Raw genomic sequence first — 14,494 nt, forward strand, 5'->3', positions numbered from 1 at the left:
ACCCTAAGTTGAACTTTGGAACATTTTTCCGTTATATTTGCATACTTCCCATTGGCGAATTGAATTTCACAAGGTTGGACTAAATCTGATATTAGAATGTGTATTAGCTTATCTTCACGACTTGGTAATTGTTATCTCTCTGTTTTCGGCATTGTCGTTCGCCTGATGGCTCTGGCCTGCCCATCACTGTTTGGATTCCTTCCGATGACAGAAAATGACAGCGATGACGGAAAACACGATACCTAACGGTGAGCGTTTCGCCAAATGCCCAGGTTTCCTCCGTCGCCGCCCCCTTTTCCCGCTGGATGTTGCTACAGCGTCCGACGATGCGGATGCTGCAGTGCGTCCCTCTTCTTTGTTTTTTTTTCCCCTTCCTTCCTGCGCGCACTGCGCACTGCGCATTGGAGTTCAACTTCTCCTTCGTGCGCCGTTGGAGGTTAACTTTAACCTCAAGCCACGTGATCCTCCACAGTCGGTCAGAGACGAATTGCGTTGAGAAATTGAAATTTCTGTACTCCACATAATTAATCTAGAAATCCTAATAATTTAACATATACAGCTCTGATACCATTGAATTAATCTAGAAATCCTAATAATCTAACATATATTGATACCATTTGTTAGAGAATCCATAATAATAAATTCTAATATAAAATTTACAACATGCTAAAATATTGGGATTGAAAACATACCAGATCCATTCCGTGAATTTCGTCTTCTGATGCGGAATTTACTGTGACAAACGATAAGAACAGATATTGATGTTGTGGTCTTCCTCAACTAAATCGCCTTATTCCTCAATGAGACCTTTGTCTCGCTTCCGGATGGGGAGAAGGAAAACTGTGTGTGATTTAGTATATTGGGGACCATAACCATATTGTGTCTCCTTATATAGGGTTCCCATAATTCCTTATGATATCTACTCAATTGGCCTATATTCATGGCCCGTATCTATGACCCATTCTTTAATGAGCTTAACAAAATTAGATCACTTAATTTCAACTCATTCTATTAAAATAAAAAATATAATTATATAATCAATATGTTACCTAAATTAGAATAAGAAATACGAATTTTCTAACAGATTAAACTAACGAGTGCTCAATCGGGTGCAACAGTTTCGAGTGGGAACTGAGACCGAATCTCATTTGCTAGATTTGCTTAAAACTTGCTTACAGAGAGGCAAATGCAGCTGACTGGAAGTAGGCGCAGCTGATGTGTTTTACATTTTCACTACGAGGAAGTCCAAAGCAGTAGCTGCCTTTCTTCTTGAGCTGGTATTTGATGATAGGGAAGAAGGCTTTGGCCTCAAAGAGTCTAAAGTCAAGTAATGAAACTGTCCCACTTGAAATGTGGCTTCAGGCTTCATATAACATGTTAAATTTTCAATCACTGCTGTAGTTTACGAGGTATTCGAGGCTTGGATGGATCAAAATATGTTTGGGCTATTTAACGTTAAAACTTAAAATTAATTGAAAGAGCTGAACTAACGCTGTTAAAGTAGATTGCCCCCTTCGCTCTGTGGATCTCATCTTCCCCGTAGCATGGAAACATTTGGAGCACGTCTGGAACCTGCTGTTTCATTGCCACTAACAAGCTCAATTTCTCCTTTTGACTTGATTCCACTGGGACGCCAGAGGTGTTGTGGGTAATATACATCGAAGCTGCTTGTAAGTAAGACTTTGTTTACTGCTTGCCAGAAAAACAAGAGAGACTTTGGGTTTGTATATATGTTCTGTTCTCTTGATTGCCCTGATTCCAATTATCGAGCCCATTGATCGGGACAGTCATTAGGGAACTATTCAGTTCAAAAGAATGTAGCCATCGACATTACGTTATTGAAAGCAAATATTAGAAAATAAAATTTCCAAAACCCAATAATCGTTTTGCCTAGTTGAAAAGCAAATTCACGATGCTCGATGCTCAACCTCCAAGAAGCTACAACTTGCACCGCCTGCTTACAAACAGAACGTTATAATTGTTATTTCCAAACTAAAGCAAATCACTGCAAATATTGTCCCAAGGGGAGAATAATAACCATGGCAACAAGGTAAAACTGGACGAGTTCTCAAAGAACACTGCCCAAAAGTAGGATAGAATCCAAGAAGAGACTGACAAACTTATACAGTGCACAAACCCCAAAGGAAATGATATCACTAAATAAGATTTCCCCTATATACGATCCAGGGCTTGAAGAATGTCAGCCTTCAAGTCTACGAACTCTTCAACTCCAATGCTAAACCGTACCAGATTATCCTTGATGCCAAATTTGGCTCTCTCTGCCGGGGAAAGATCCCTGATCAAAAGAAAAAATGAAAAGTGGTACCTAAGAATCTTAGTTTAGATAAATGAACATGGTTCTCATGCATTAGCAGACTGTATGTAAACAAGCTTTATTCAAACTACAAAGAAATATCAACATTCCTAAATGGGTGCAATCACAAATTTTCACAGTTGCCTTGTTTTTCATATTGCAAAGCTGCCCATTCTCATACGATTGTTTGGAAAATATACTTTTTCCTCTGATACAACGTATTTGTTCTTCAAAATGTGGATATTGATATCTAGGAAATAATAAGTCAATCTTATACTTCAGTAAATGTTCTGAATGGCCTGTCACCTTCAGCCAATTAAATTACAACTATAATATAGATACCTCTTCTAGTTGCCATTAGCCGATAAAAGTTTTGGGAATAAAATATAATCCAGTTCCGATTGTGACTGTTTCTTCATATTTAAATATAGCATTATCAAAGTTTACATTGAACATTTTAATATCTTCCCATAGCTTTAGTCTGCCCACAATACTGAAAACCCCTTTGACATCGATATCACCCAAACAGTGTGGGCAGTCAGCCAAGGCCCAAGTAAAATGGGGAAAATCTGAGGAACTAGATACTAAGAATAAATCATATAGAATAACTTAGTGTTAGTTCCTCTATGATACAAGAACCGTAGCAAGATGACGTGGGTAAAATTGAGAACATATTTAGATTTCAAGAATTTTGTTATTTCTATGCCTAATTCTTAGACTCTTCTGATCAAGTAATAAATTGTTTCAGTATATTAGCATACAGCAACAACTTTCTTCATTGAGCAATTTAGCACCTGTTTAACATGAAAAGTTGGCTAAAAATTCAACATAATTGATTGAGCCAGTACATGTAGCGATATATCCTTCAGAAACACACTAAGCACCTTAACTGACTCCGTAGAGGATGTTCATTCAACAGTTTACCTCATAAAGTCAAGACAGTCAAAACAAAAGGGCCCAGGCAACCTGTCCCCATTTTCCAAGAAAATATTAAATCAGTATTTGAAAAGCCAATTTCTTTTAAAATCACTTTCTAGGGAAAAAGTTGGATCAATTCTTCATGAGCCCATTATGCAAGAAAAACGGTCAAATTGGGTTCATAAGAGTCATAACATGTGAGTAGCTGTCCATCTCTCAGTCACACAACACAAGTATGCATGCTTAAGAAGAATTATCTGCAGTATCATCAATAAAAAGTGAAGGAAAAAAAAGTACCAGTAAGACATGACAGTAGGCTGGTCAACAATGCTTTCACAGCCCCCAAATGACGGGGCAAGGTAAGGAATTCTCAAAGCATCAATGAATTTTGCTGTAGTATTCAAGTCTCCATCTACCTGGACAAGCCACAATCACCAGAGCAAAGAAGAATATCCTTCAGTGGATCTTTCCAATATAATAAATGTGAGTCAGTGAATTGAACAAATACTATAATAACAGAAGACAACAAGGATAAAAGACACTATATAACTTCTCACCTCAAAACTGACCACACCACCAAAACCAGTCATTTGCTGCTTGGCAATATGATGCTCCGGATGACTTGGTAAGCCTGGATAATGGACTCGCAAAATCTACCAAACACCACAAACCGTGCAGGACAAATAAATAAAAAGTGCATGAAGCAAAGCACACGAATATCAATACAAATTCAAAGAGCTACAAAAATACATCTCCAGATAATACAGATGCCAACAACATGCATGCATATATGACGATGCAATATGCAAGCAGTTTGTACAGAAAACTTGGGATATTAATTAGTAACAATACTAGCAACATAGCCGCTAAACTGGCCGTCAGCAACCCTCGTTGCTACCAGGACCAATTGCAACCCATTCAATTAGTTTTAGAAAAAAGAAAGTAAATTCCTGTTCAAGGTACACTTCATATATCACAAAGAACCAGAGTTAGTTACCCTATCTTTAACAGTTTATAATATAGGTTCCAGGGAAATTGCTTGGTACATTGTGTTAAAAAAAATAAAAAATTCTCCTTATGTAGCAGATAGTTACAAAGATTGGAGTAGCCAGCAAATCAAACTTTATTTTGTATATGAATTTAAGTAACGTTAGTACCTTAGGATGTGCCTCTAAAAGTTGGGCCATCCTCATTGCTGTATTATTTTGTTGCTGTACACGTAGATGCAACGTCTTCATGCCTCGAACGATCAGGTATGCGGCATTCTGATAAGACCACATGACAACTCTGGTCAATATAAGCTTCTGGTATGTACTTGCAAAATGTGCCATCAATCAAGGGAAAAAAATACAGTGGTCTACCATTTCAGTGTTCAAAGAGATCTTGGAAGTATTCAAAAATTTTACCAGGAAAGTAGAAACCACAGGATCAAATCCTCACATTTATGGATCTATATTCAAATGGCACACAAAAAAAGTAAATAACCACTAAAAAATCTTGTAATAGCTCATGGTTCTTGTTATAAGCTTTTTTAATTTTTGAAAGAAAATGATAAGTTCATTGAGAGAAGAAGGTAAAAAAAAAGAGCGAAGCGTCTACCAAACTAAAGGCCCCAGAAAATAAAACCCGCCAACATAAGCAGGTATGAAAAACTTCACAAGCTGAATGCCTCAAAGGCTTCAAGCTAATCTGCACCAACTATTACTACAGGGATGTGATGTGTCATCCCCATGATCTATGATCATAACTGAGAACACCTGAAGTCAGTAAATAGTAAATAGTAGGAGAACAGTACAATCATCCCTGCCAGCAGGCAATATACATCACAAGTCAAGCTATTTCAATTTTACTACTCCTGATTGCTAAAAACCACACTATATGCCAGATGGGTCAAGCACCTGAATTCATAAAAATAGTAAGAAAACAGTAGATTCACCCTCATCACCTGGCACCACACAATCACAAGTCAATATTTTCCAATTATCATTTCCTATGACTGGTAAACTATACAACATATTGGATTCACACCACAAATATCTGTACATCTTCAAATAAAATAAAGTTCTGCAATTGAAAGCTTTCATGGTTCGGTTTGAATTTCTTAAATCAGAATGGAATGAGAGTTCCTCATAATTTTGGTAACAACAACTGAAATTTGTTCACACTTTGGTCCTCGGTGTAACTTACAGGATTGAGAACACCACCCAAAACATGATGCAGACCACGTACTTTAGAAACCAAATTCTCTGAACCACTAATACAACCAGCAATAACCTGAAGAAAAATGATAAAATATCATTAAAATCATTGTTGCTCTAATGCAAATAAAACAAACATGTCTAAGCATCCTTCTGAGCTTGCTTCGCTTACATCATTGTGACCAGCGATGTACTTTGTCGCAGAATGCAGAACAATGTCTGCACCAAGAGCTAAGGCCTTTTGGTTGATAGGGGTGGCAAATGTTGCATCAACACAAAAGATTGTCCCTTTACTACGGCATAGCTTTGAAACCAACTCAATATCAACACATCGGAGGTAAGGGTTAGTCGGAGATTCAGTAAAGAAAAGAGATACCTGCAACAAAATGGGTAATAAGTAACAATAATTGATGAAATAGAAGAAAAAATGCAATGGAAAAGAGCAAAACTCTCATTTACTGACATTGTTCTTCTCCAAAGCTACTTTCAGTTCATCCACATCAGCAGGATCAATGACTGTGGTCTGCAGTTCAACAATACAGAATAAGGTAAAGGATGAAAAAGAATAAGGGATAATAACATGGTCCAGCATACATAAACAATTTGATGATTTAGTATAACCATTACCGTAATCCCCATCTTAGGAAGGAATGTTTGGATGAAAATTCTGGTCTTTCTGTAGCAATCTGTAGTCGTGACAAGATGCCCACCAGCTGGAACAAGTGCCATCAGCAAGACCGTGCTAGCATTCATGCCAGACGCCATGAAAAGGGTGGTCTCTGCCCCCTCTAAAGCACTGCTCCACCCAATAAGTTCAGATGTAACTTATAAATCACCTTTTAGGGTAGATACAACAACCCGGTAAAAACAAAAGACAACACACAAACCTGATCTTTGCTTCTGCAACCTCAGTTGTATAGTTCCCATAACGACCATACTCATAACTCTTGTGTCTTCCCTCCTGCAAGAGAGTCATCATCCTAGATCAGTTTCTACTTCACCATAGAGTTGTGAACAGAAGCACAAAATGCGGTCATGACTTGGTTTAGCGTCAGTAAGAAACATCAAATGCAAAATACACCTTAAAATCAATGAGCTCAGCCGTGTTCTTAAACGTGTAAGCTGTAGTATTGACAATTGGAGTGGTGATTGCATCTGTAACTAAACGGCGCCCTGATCTTTCACCTGCACAATCCAACAGCGTAAATATAAAGAATTAAGAACACGAATGCAAACCTCAAGGTAACGCAACCAAAGGCGCAGAATCTGAAAAATAGTACGCTTACGTCCCCTATCATCTATTCGGTAACTCCAAAATGCAATTTCAGAGTCAACCCCAATAAATTTGTTGAGAGCATACAATTCAAAGGTGACTTTAGCATCTCAAGCCACCAAGAAGAAACGATAGACAATAAAGTGAGCTTATTACGAAAATCTTTTAGACTCGTACGTTGCTGCAACTCATGAAGGAAATCCAGAAAGCTCTTGAATAACATATCAAAGTAGAATAGATACGTAGATCTTTGAGAGAGTGTAAAGTCCGCTGGATTATTTGGAAGATCTTAACATGTACAGATCTTCTATCCGCAGCATGAATGGAATGAGATTCAAAACCAACAAAAATAAAATGAAAAAAAAAAAGGTTAAAAGACATTAAAATGATGTAATAGCATGCAGACAAAAAGCGATGATATCGAAGAGTACCGGCATGAACTGCAATACTCCCATCGGAGCTGAAAAATGAGGCCTCGGAAATGGCCGAATCGGATAACTGTACACCATTAGAATTACAGGAACTGAGGAGAGCGCCATCGGATATAGCGCCATCGGAGATAGCGCCGTCAACGGGAGCTAAACTCGCAGTGGCTGGTACAACAGCAGGATTGGACCACGAAGCGGCGACGATCTGGGCGACACCAATGTTGCTACAGTTTCTCCGCGCTTTGGTACTGAGCTGGCGGACAAAGTTAGGGGGAAATCGGAAGATGAGAGAGGAGAGACCTGAAACTCCACCGGACGTGCGGAGAGACAGGTAGGAGGATCCGTGGAGAGAGAAACGGGCGGAGCGTGTCGTCTCCGGCTTAGGGTTGGCGGAGGAGAAATCTGGCTCGGAGCGGCATTCGAAAGCCGGAAAAAACCTAGCGCAGCTGGAGACAGCCATTTGGAAAGAAAAACAAAAACTAGGAACACGGAATCCGAAGGAAGTTTTTTGTAAATGCTCCCTCCGTCACCCACTCACGCTCTCTCCTACCCTGCTCTAACCTCGCTCTCTCGTTACTCCCTGAGCGAGTCTGTCCTTAATTCTTATTTTGGAAGAGCCTCGCACTCAAAATATAGCCAATTTAACGCGTCGATTCCAAAAAAACAGTAACTGACACGCCCGACTACTGTTTGGGTCGACTGGTTCGAGTGGGCTCCTGTTTAATTCCAAGCCGTCGATTTGGAAAAAATACTAGAAACTATAGTCTAGTATATATGTCAATATTTTAAAATATGTTAATCATTTTCCTCCGCCGGTGGGTTCCAGGATTGGAAAGCACTGGCCTCCATTTGTGAACCACAACTTGAATACTACTTGCCATGGACGCATAAAACAACTTAAGCCCGACTCTCTCCTCGAGTCAATCAACTTTGAAAGGCATCTTTAGTCACGGCAGCCGCCAGAAATAAGCTAGGAGCAAAAGTGGTAATCAGTGGAGTCTGGGGATCAATCATACCAGAAAACCCTTCTTTTTCTTTAGCGAGAAAGACAGAAAGGTGCTGATACTTTTTATCTTTTTCTGTTTGTTTTACCTTCTCGGAAGTAGCAGGCAACCATACAAAATCAAATATGATTTTTTTTCTCCGTAAAATATCTGGTTCATTATATTTATATGGTCCTTTCCTGTCTCTTTCTAGATACCGCTAGGAATTGAACACCTTAATTTTAAACTAACGAGAATAATTATATTAATCACGAAAGAAAGAAAAAATAATCACGAAAACAAACAACAAAATTATACAGGTTCGTATCAAGGTGAGACTACATCCTGTCTTCCACCACTACAGTAATCCATTATAAAGATGAAATAGTTTGCAAGAAAAATCACACACTTACAGGTGTTTCTCTCTAAATTCTCGAGCTAGGTATTATTCAATTATAAAGAAAAAATTAGGGCAACCATAATACAAAAATAAAATTCTCAAATTGTCCTTAATAAAATAATAGTTAATATATTGTGAACCAGGTGAGGGCTCTGCCCCCCTTCCAACCCCTACAACGACCTCACCGCACAGGTCGATCCACAACCAACTCAGCGTAGGACATTAATTAGGCTCCACAACTTAACAATCTCCCACTTGGAGACTAATCCATCATCAATATCTCATCTACAACGGCAACAACTTCTCAATTCTCAGAGATAAGTCCAACTGAAGTTGAACACAACTTTAATTTCTCGATCGTAACAGTCTTTGTTAATATATCTGTCGGATTCTGACTTCCTTGAATCTTCTCAAGCGCTAAGACTCCATCCTCCAGAGCCGATATGATGAAGTGATAATGCACTTGTATGTGCTTTGTTCTGGTATGATAAACACGATTTTGCTAAATGAATAGTACTCTGACTGTCACAATACAATACATTCTTCCCTTGTTTGAGACCTAATTCTTCCCAGAAAGACTGCAGTCATTCCATTTCTTTGCTGGCTTCGGTCACAACGACGTATTTTGCTTCAGTGGTGGAAAGAGCAACTATCTTCTACAACTTAGAGACCCAACTAATTATTGTACCATCTAATGTGTATACATATCCATTGGTACTCTTTCTGCCATAAATGTCTCCAGCCATGTTAACAACTACATAACCCTGTAATCCTAAGTCTAATTTTCTGAAACATAAGGTTGAGTCTGCAGTGCCTCTCAAATACCTGAGAATCCACTTTACTGTTTCCCAATGTTGTTTACCCAGATTACTCATATATCTGCTCACAACTCTCATTGCATGAACTATGTCTGGTCTAGTACACACCATGGCATACATGAGACTGCCAATGGTAGAAGTATAAGGCACATTGGCCATGTTGGGTCGCTCCTGCTCTGTAAGCTCCTTAGATAGCCTAAAGTGAGTACTCACTAGTTTTGCATCATTCATGTTGAATATGCTCAATACCTTATTCACATATTCTTTTTGTGACAGTTTCAAGGTATCAGTATCTCTAGTAATCCATATCCCAAGGATTTGTTTTGCAACACCCAAATCCTTCATTGCAAACTTCTTCGACAACTCCATTTTCAAATTATCTATTTCTTATTTGCAAGCACATGCTATCAACATGTCATCAACATATAGCAGTAGAATGATGTAGGAGTCATGAAGCTTCTTCACATAATAGCAATAATCTGCTAGCACCTCAAGAAACTATCATCACTCACAAAGGTGTCAAAATTCTTATACCATGGTCTTGCAGTTTGTTTAAGACCTTATATGCTCTTTTGAAGTTTGCACACTATTTTCTCTTTTCCTGGTACTTTGAAACCCTATGGTTGCATCATGTAAATTTCTTCCTCCAAATCACCATGAAGAAAGGTTGTCTTTACATCCAACTGCTCTAAGTGCAAGTCTTCATTTGCCACTAGTCCAAGCACCGTTTTAATAGTAGTCAATTTCACTACTGGAGAGAAAATTTCAGTGTAGTCAATGCCTTCTTTTTGTTGAAAACCCTTTACCACCAGTCTTGCCTTGTACTGCTTGTTGCCATCGTGTTCATCTTTTATTCGATACACCATTTATTCTGCAAGGCCTTCTTTCCTTTTGGTAATTCAATCAACTGCCATGTCTGATTGGATAACAATGAATCCATCTCATGCCGTGTGGCTAACTCCCACTTTGTTGATTCATCAACTTGCACGACTTTCTCATAAATCTTTGGTTCACCTTTATCAGTAAACAAAATATAATTAAGTGCAGGGGAGTACTCTGTGGTGGTCTACTAGTTCTGGAAGATCTCCTGAGTTGAGTCACAAGAATGTTCTAATTTACTTATGGGGGTATGTTCTCGTGGTTTTTCTGAACAATATTCTCCATCTCAATAGCTAGAAGATCTATCAATTGAATCACTTCAGACTTCTTGGCTTTATCACTTGTGCTCTAAGACTTTGTTTTCAACTTGTCTTTATACAAGGCACCTTCATTAAAGATTACGTCCTTGCTCTTGATAACCTTATGACTTTGGTCATCCCAGAATCGATAACCAAACTCAGTACTATAAAATCTTAAAATCTTTCTTTTTTTCTCATTTTATTTCATACACTTACATCTCTATTTATATACATAATATTACGATTACTCATAACCCGTCTCTCGGATCATATCTGACGCCGTAGCTACAGAGGACTTCTTCCTCTGTTTTTACTTATCTGGAAGACCGTTCCAGAGGAAGAAGTCCTCAGGAGGAACTCACGCCAACAGTCCCCCTCAAGTTGGTGCATATACATCTTTGATGCCCAACTTGCCAAGTGAGTTCTAGAAGTTCTTATGGCATACTGCTTTTGTAAGTATGTCTGCCAACTGATCTTCAGATTTAACAAATGGAAATCGAATTATCTTTGCCTCAAGGTTTTGCTTGATGAAGTGTCGATCTACTTCCACATGTTTAGACCGATCATGCTGAACCGGGTTACGTGAAATATCAATAGCCGCCTTATTATCGCAAAATAAGTTCATCTCACAGTTTGGGCCAAAGCCAATTTCGGTTAATAATCTCTGAAATCATAGAAGCTCACAAAGACCCTTAGCCATCCCACGAAACTTAGCTTCATCACTTGATAACGCTACTACCTTCTGTTTCTTACTTCTCCAGGTAACTAGGTTTCCCCCAACAAACGTAAAATAGCATGAGGTAGATCTTCTATCTGAAATATTTCCTACCCAGTCAACATCTGTATAACCTTCAACCCTTAGGTGATGGTTTCTTGAGAACATAAGTCTTTTCCCAGGGGAAGACTTTAGGTATCGAAGAATTTGATTCACTGCATTCATATGATCTTCACTAGGATAATGCATGAATTGGCTTACTACACTTATTGCATAGGCAATATCAGGTCGTGTATGGGAGAGATAAATATGTTTTTCAACCAACCTTTGGTATCTTCCTTTGTTTGTTGGCACTTGGTCTAGGTATTTTCCAAGCTTGTGATTTGGAATTATTGGGATATCTGTAGGTTTACACTCCAGTAGTCCAACTTCTGATAATAGATCTAGGATATATTTTCGTTGGGAAAGGAATATGCCTTGCTTGGACCTAACAACTTCGATCCCAGAAAATATTTGAGTCCTCCCAAATTTTTCATCTCAAATTTTGTTGCCAATTGCTCTTGAAGTCTTGTTATTTCTTCAAGATCATCTCTTGTAATGATCATATTGTCTACATACACTATCAAAACAGTTACTTTACCTCATCGATGCTTTAAGAATAACATATGATCTGAGTTACTTTGTTTAAAATCATATTTCCGTATTGCCAAACTAAATCTCTCAAACCACGCTCTAGGAGATTGCTTCAAGCCATATAGAGTTCGTTGGATTTTGCACACCGTTTTTGCTTCATAATTTGCTATATATCCTGGAGGAACATCCATATAGATTTCTTCTTCAAGATCTCCATGGAGAAAAACATTTTTAACATCAAATTGGTGCAGTGGCCAATCAAGATTAGCTTCAAGAGATAACAAAACTCTAATGGTATTCAATTTGGCCACCGGTGAGAATGTCTCTTGATAATGCACATCATATGTTTGTGTATATCCTTTTGCTACTAGCCTTGCCTTGTACCGTTCAATTGTTCCATCAGATTTGTATTTGTTGGAGAATACCCATTTACGCCCCACTGTTCTTTTACCTTCAAGTAAAGGAACAAGACTCCAGGTCTCATTTTTTACTAATGCCTTCATTTCTTCCTTCATGGCTTGAACCCACCGAGGGTCTTTCAGAGCTTCATTAACACTTGTGGAGACATGTTGTGAGGAAAATTCATTTACAGACTTCTTGAGGGGTTCAAACAATTCTTTTATAGACACATAATTGGCAATAGGGTATTTTGATTTGTTTCCCTTCATTTCGGGGGAATATCTATTTGGTGGTTTGCCCCGATTGCGCCTGACAGGTAATTCATAACCAACAGGAATATCCACATCGTTAGAATTTTGAGGTGCGATAGGATTACTTACTTTAATGATGTTCTCAGGAGATGGGTCGTTGGATACTAAGGAGAAGGGTACTGTTCATTATCAATTTCTGAGGATATCTTCTCTAGATCTGGTTCCATAGTGGTCGCTATATCAGTGTCCTTAAACCAATCAAATGTCATCCAATTTAGCTCTTCTTCTTGTGTCTCCTCCTGAAGAGAGGAATTGGATGTAGCGGACGAGTAGAAAGATTTGGATTCAAGAAACGTGACATCCATAGTTATATATGTGCGTGGAGTAGTTGGATCGTAGCAGCCTTTTTTATGGACTGCATATCCCAAAAAACATACACCGAATGACACATGGATCAAGCTTCGAGCATTGGTTTTTGTGAAGATTAACAAACACAACACAACCAAAAATTCGAGGGGGGAGCATGAGCACAGAGGGTAATGAAACATAGTTTGATAGGACTTGTAGGGGATTCTTAAACTCAAGAATTTTAGAAGGCATACTGTTAATGAGGTAGACAGTCATAGTAACAACATCAGGCCAATGATGGCTACGCACTTGAGTCCCAAGTAAAAGTGCTCGAGCTGTTTCAAGAATGTGGTGATTTTTTCTCTTTGCAATACCATTTTGCTGAGGATTCTAGGGGCACGAGGTTTCATGAATCAGTCCATGGTGTTGAAATAATTACGGAATTGATGATTCACATATTCTCCACCATTATTAGATCGAAGAATTCGAATGTTGGTAGAGAACTGTTTTTGGATCATCTTATGAAAGGATTGACAGGTTTGAAAGACCTCATCCTTGTGTTTCAACAAAGCCAAGTCATTCGTGTGCAGTCATCAACAAATATGACAAGCCAACGAACACCAGACCTAGCAACTTTGGGGGAAGGACCCCACACATCAAAGTGAATTAAAGCAAAAGGATTATTACTCTTATTCATACTTAACAGATAATTGACTCGATGACTTTTAACTAGAATGCAAGTCTCACAGTTAAAATCCAGAACTGACAAATTCAAAAATAGATTGGGAAACATATATTTCAAATATCTGAATGAAGGATGGCCTAACCGACGGTGCCATATCAAAATTTGTTTCACTTTGAGGTCGCTTGGGTGCCGCATGTGATATGCACAACCTACGCTGAAATCTTCCATGTAATAGAGCCCCCTCCTCTTAGTACCACTCCCAATGATCTCCTTGGTGAGAATATCCTGAATAAGATAAAATATAGGGTAAATAAGAACCACATAATTCAACTCATCGGTAACTTTACTCACTAATAATAACTTGTGAGAAAGAGAGGGCACGAGTAGTGTATTAGATAATGGTAGAGCTGGTGAGAACATTATTGTTCCAACCCTTGTTACTGGAGAGATAATTCCATTAGCGTTGGCAATGCTATTTTGCCAAGGAGTAGTGTATTGAGAAAAATCATTTGCATCAAATGTCATATAGGCCGTTGCTCTAGAGTCAAGTATCCACGCTTTGAAATCATCCTCTCTAGTGGATCCGAGGAGACCATTAACTGGGTCTGTATCTGTCTGAGGAGGTTGAGGGACATCACCATTCAAATACCCCAGTTTGTCTTTGTCTGAGATATACATCTTGACAACCTAGGATAGGTCGAGTCCAGTCCAAGTCAAGTCTTGGTATGAGTCTGGTTTGAGTCGAGTCTAGTGCAGTTTGAGTCTAGTCCGGTCTGAGTCCGATTCGGTATGAGTCTGGCCCAAGGCTGGTTCGATCCAAACCTGTTCTGGTCTGGGTCCGGTCCAGTCTGAGTCGCTGGGCTTCAAAATTAAATCTCGCTCCCTAATTTTGGGCGGGTTTAATTTCGAAGGTTCATTGTCCCTGAGAAGATACCTCTGTGCCATGCGGGATG

General features: G+C 38.8%; 1 protein-coding gene across 1 annotated transcript; it reads right to left on the reverse strand.

The window, feature by feature from the left end:
- Positions 1–1,945: 1,945 nt before the first annotated feature.
- On the reverse strand, positions 1,946–7,724 carry LOC137936379 (cystathionine gamma-synthase 1, chloroplastic-like). The gene is made up of 11 exons (XM_068780996.1): positions 7,135–7,724; positions 6,512–6,615; positions 6,318–6,391; positions 6,058–6,226; positions 5,894–5,953; positions 5,603–5,806; positions 5,420–5,506; positions 4,390–4,497; positions 3,790–3,885; positions 3,530–3,648; positions 1,946–2,296 (listed from the first exon to the last, which is right to left on the reverse strand). The coding sequence occupies exons 1-11, from the start codon at positions 7,589–7,591 to the stop codon at positions 2,173–2,175; spliced, it is 1,602 nt and encodes a 533-aa protein (XP_068637097.1). The 5' UTR covers positions 7,592–7,724; the 3' UTR covers positions 1,946–2,172.
- Positions 7,725–14,494: the final 6,770 nt, after the last annotated feature.

This window comes from Aristolochia californica, unplaced genomic scaffold (genome assembly GCF_029961685.1).
Source record: "Aristolochia californica isolate CCGP_79_NKW_82.1479 unplaced genomic scaffold, dmAriCali1.0.hap1 SCAF_7, whole genome shotgun sequence".
In the NCBI taxonomy this organism is placed as follows: domain Eukaryota; kingdom Viridiplantae; phylum Streptophyta; class Magnoliopsida; order Piperales; family Aristolochiaceae; genus Aristolochia; species Aristolochia californica.

Coding starts and splice junctions, on each gene's coding strand:
- LOC137936379 (XM_068780996.1), bottom strand. CDS start 7,591: ATGGCTGTCTCCAGCTGCGCTAGGTTTTTTCCGGCTTTCGAATGCCGC. Junction 5,954..6,057: donor TTCCTAAGATGGGGATTACG/GTAATGGTTATA, acceptor GTTGAACTGCAG/ACCACAGTCATTGATCCTGC. Junction 5,507..5,602: donor ACATCGCTGGTCACAATGAT/GTAAGCGAAGCA, acceptor ATTTTTCTTCAG/GTTATTGCTGGTTGTATTAG.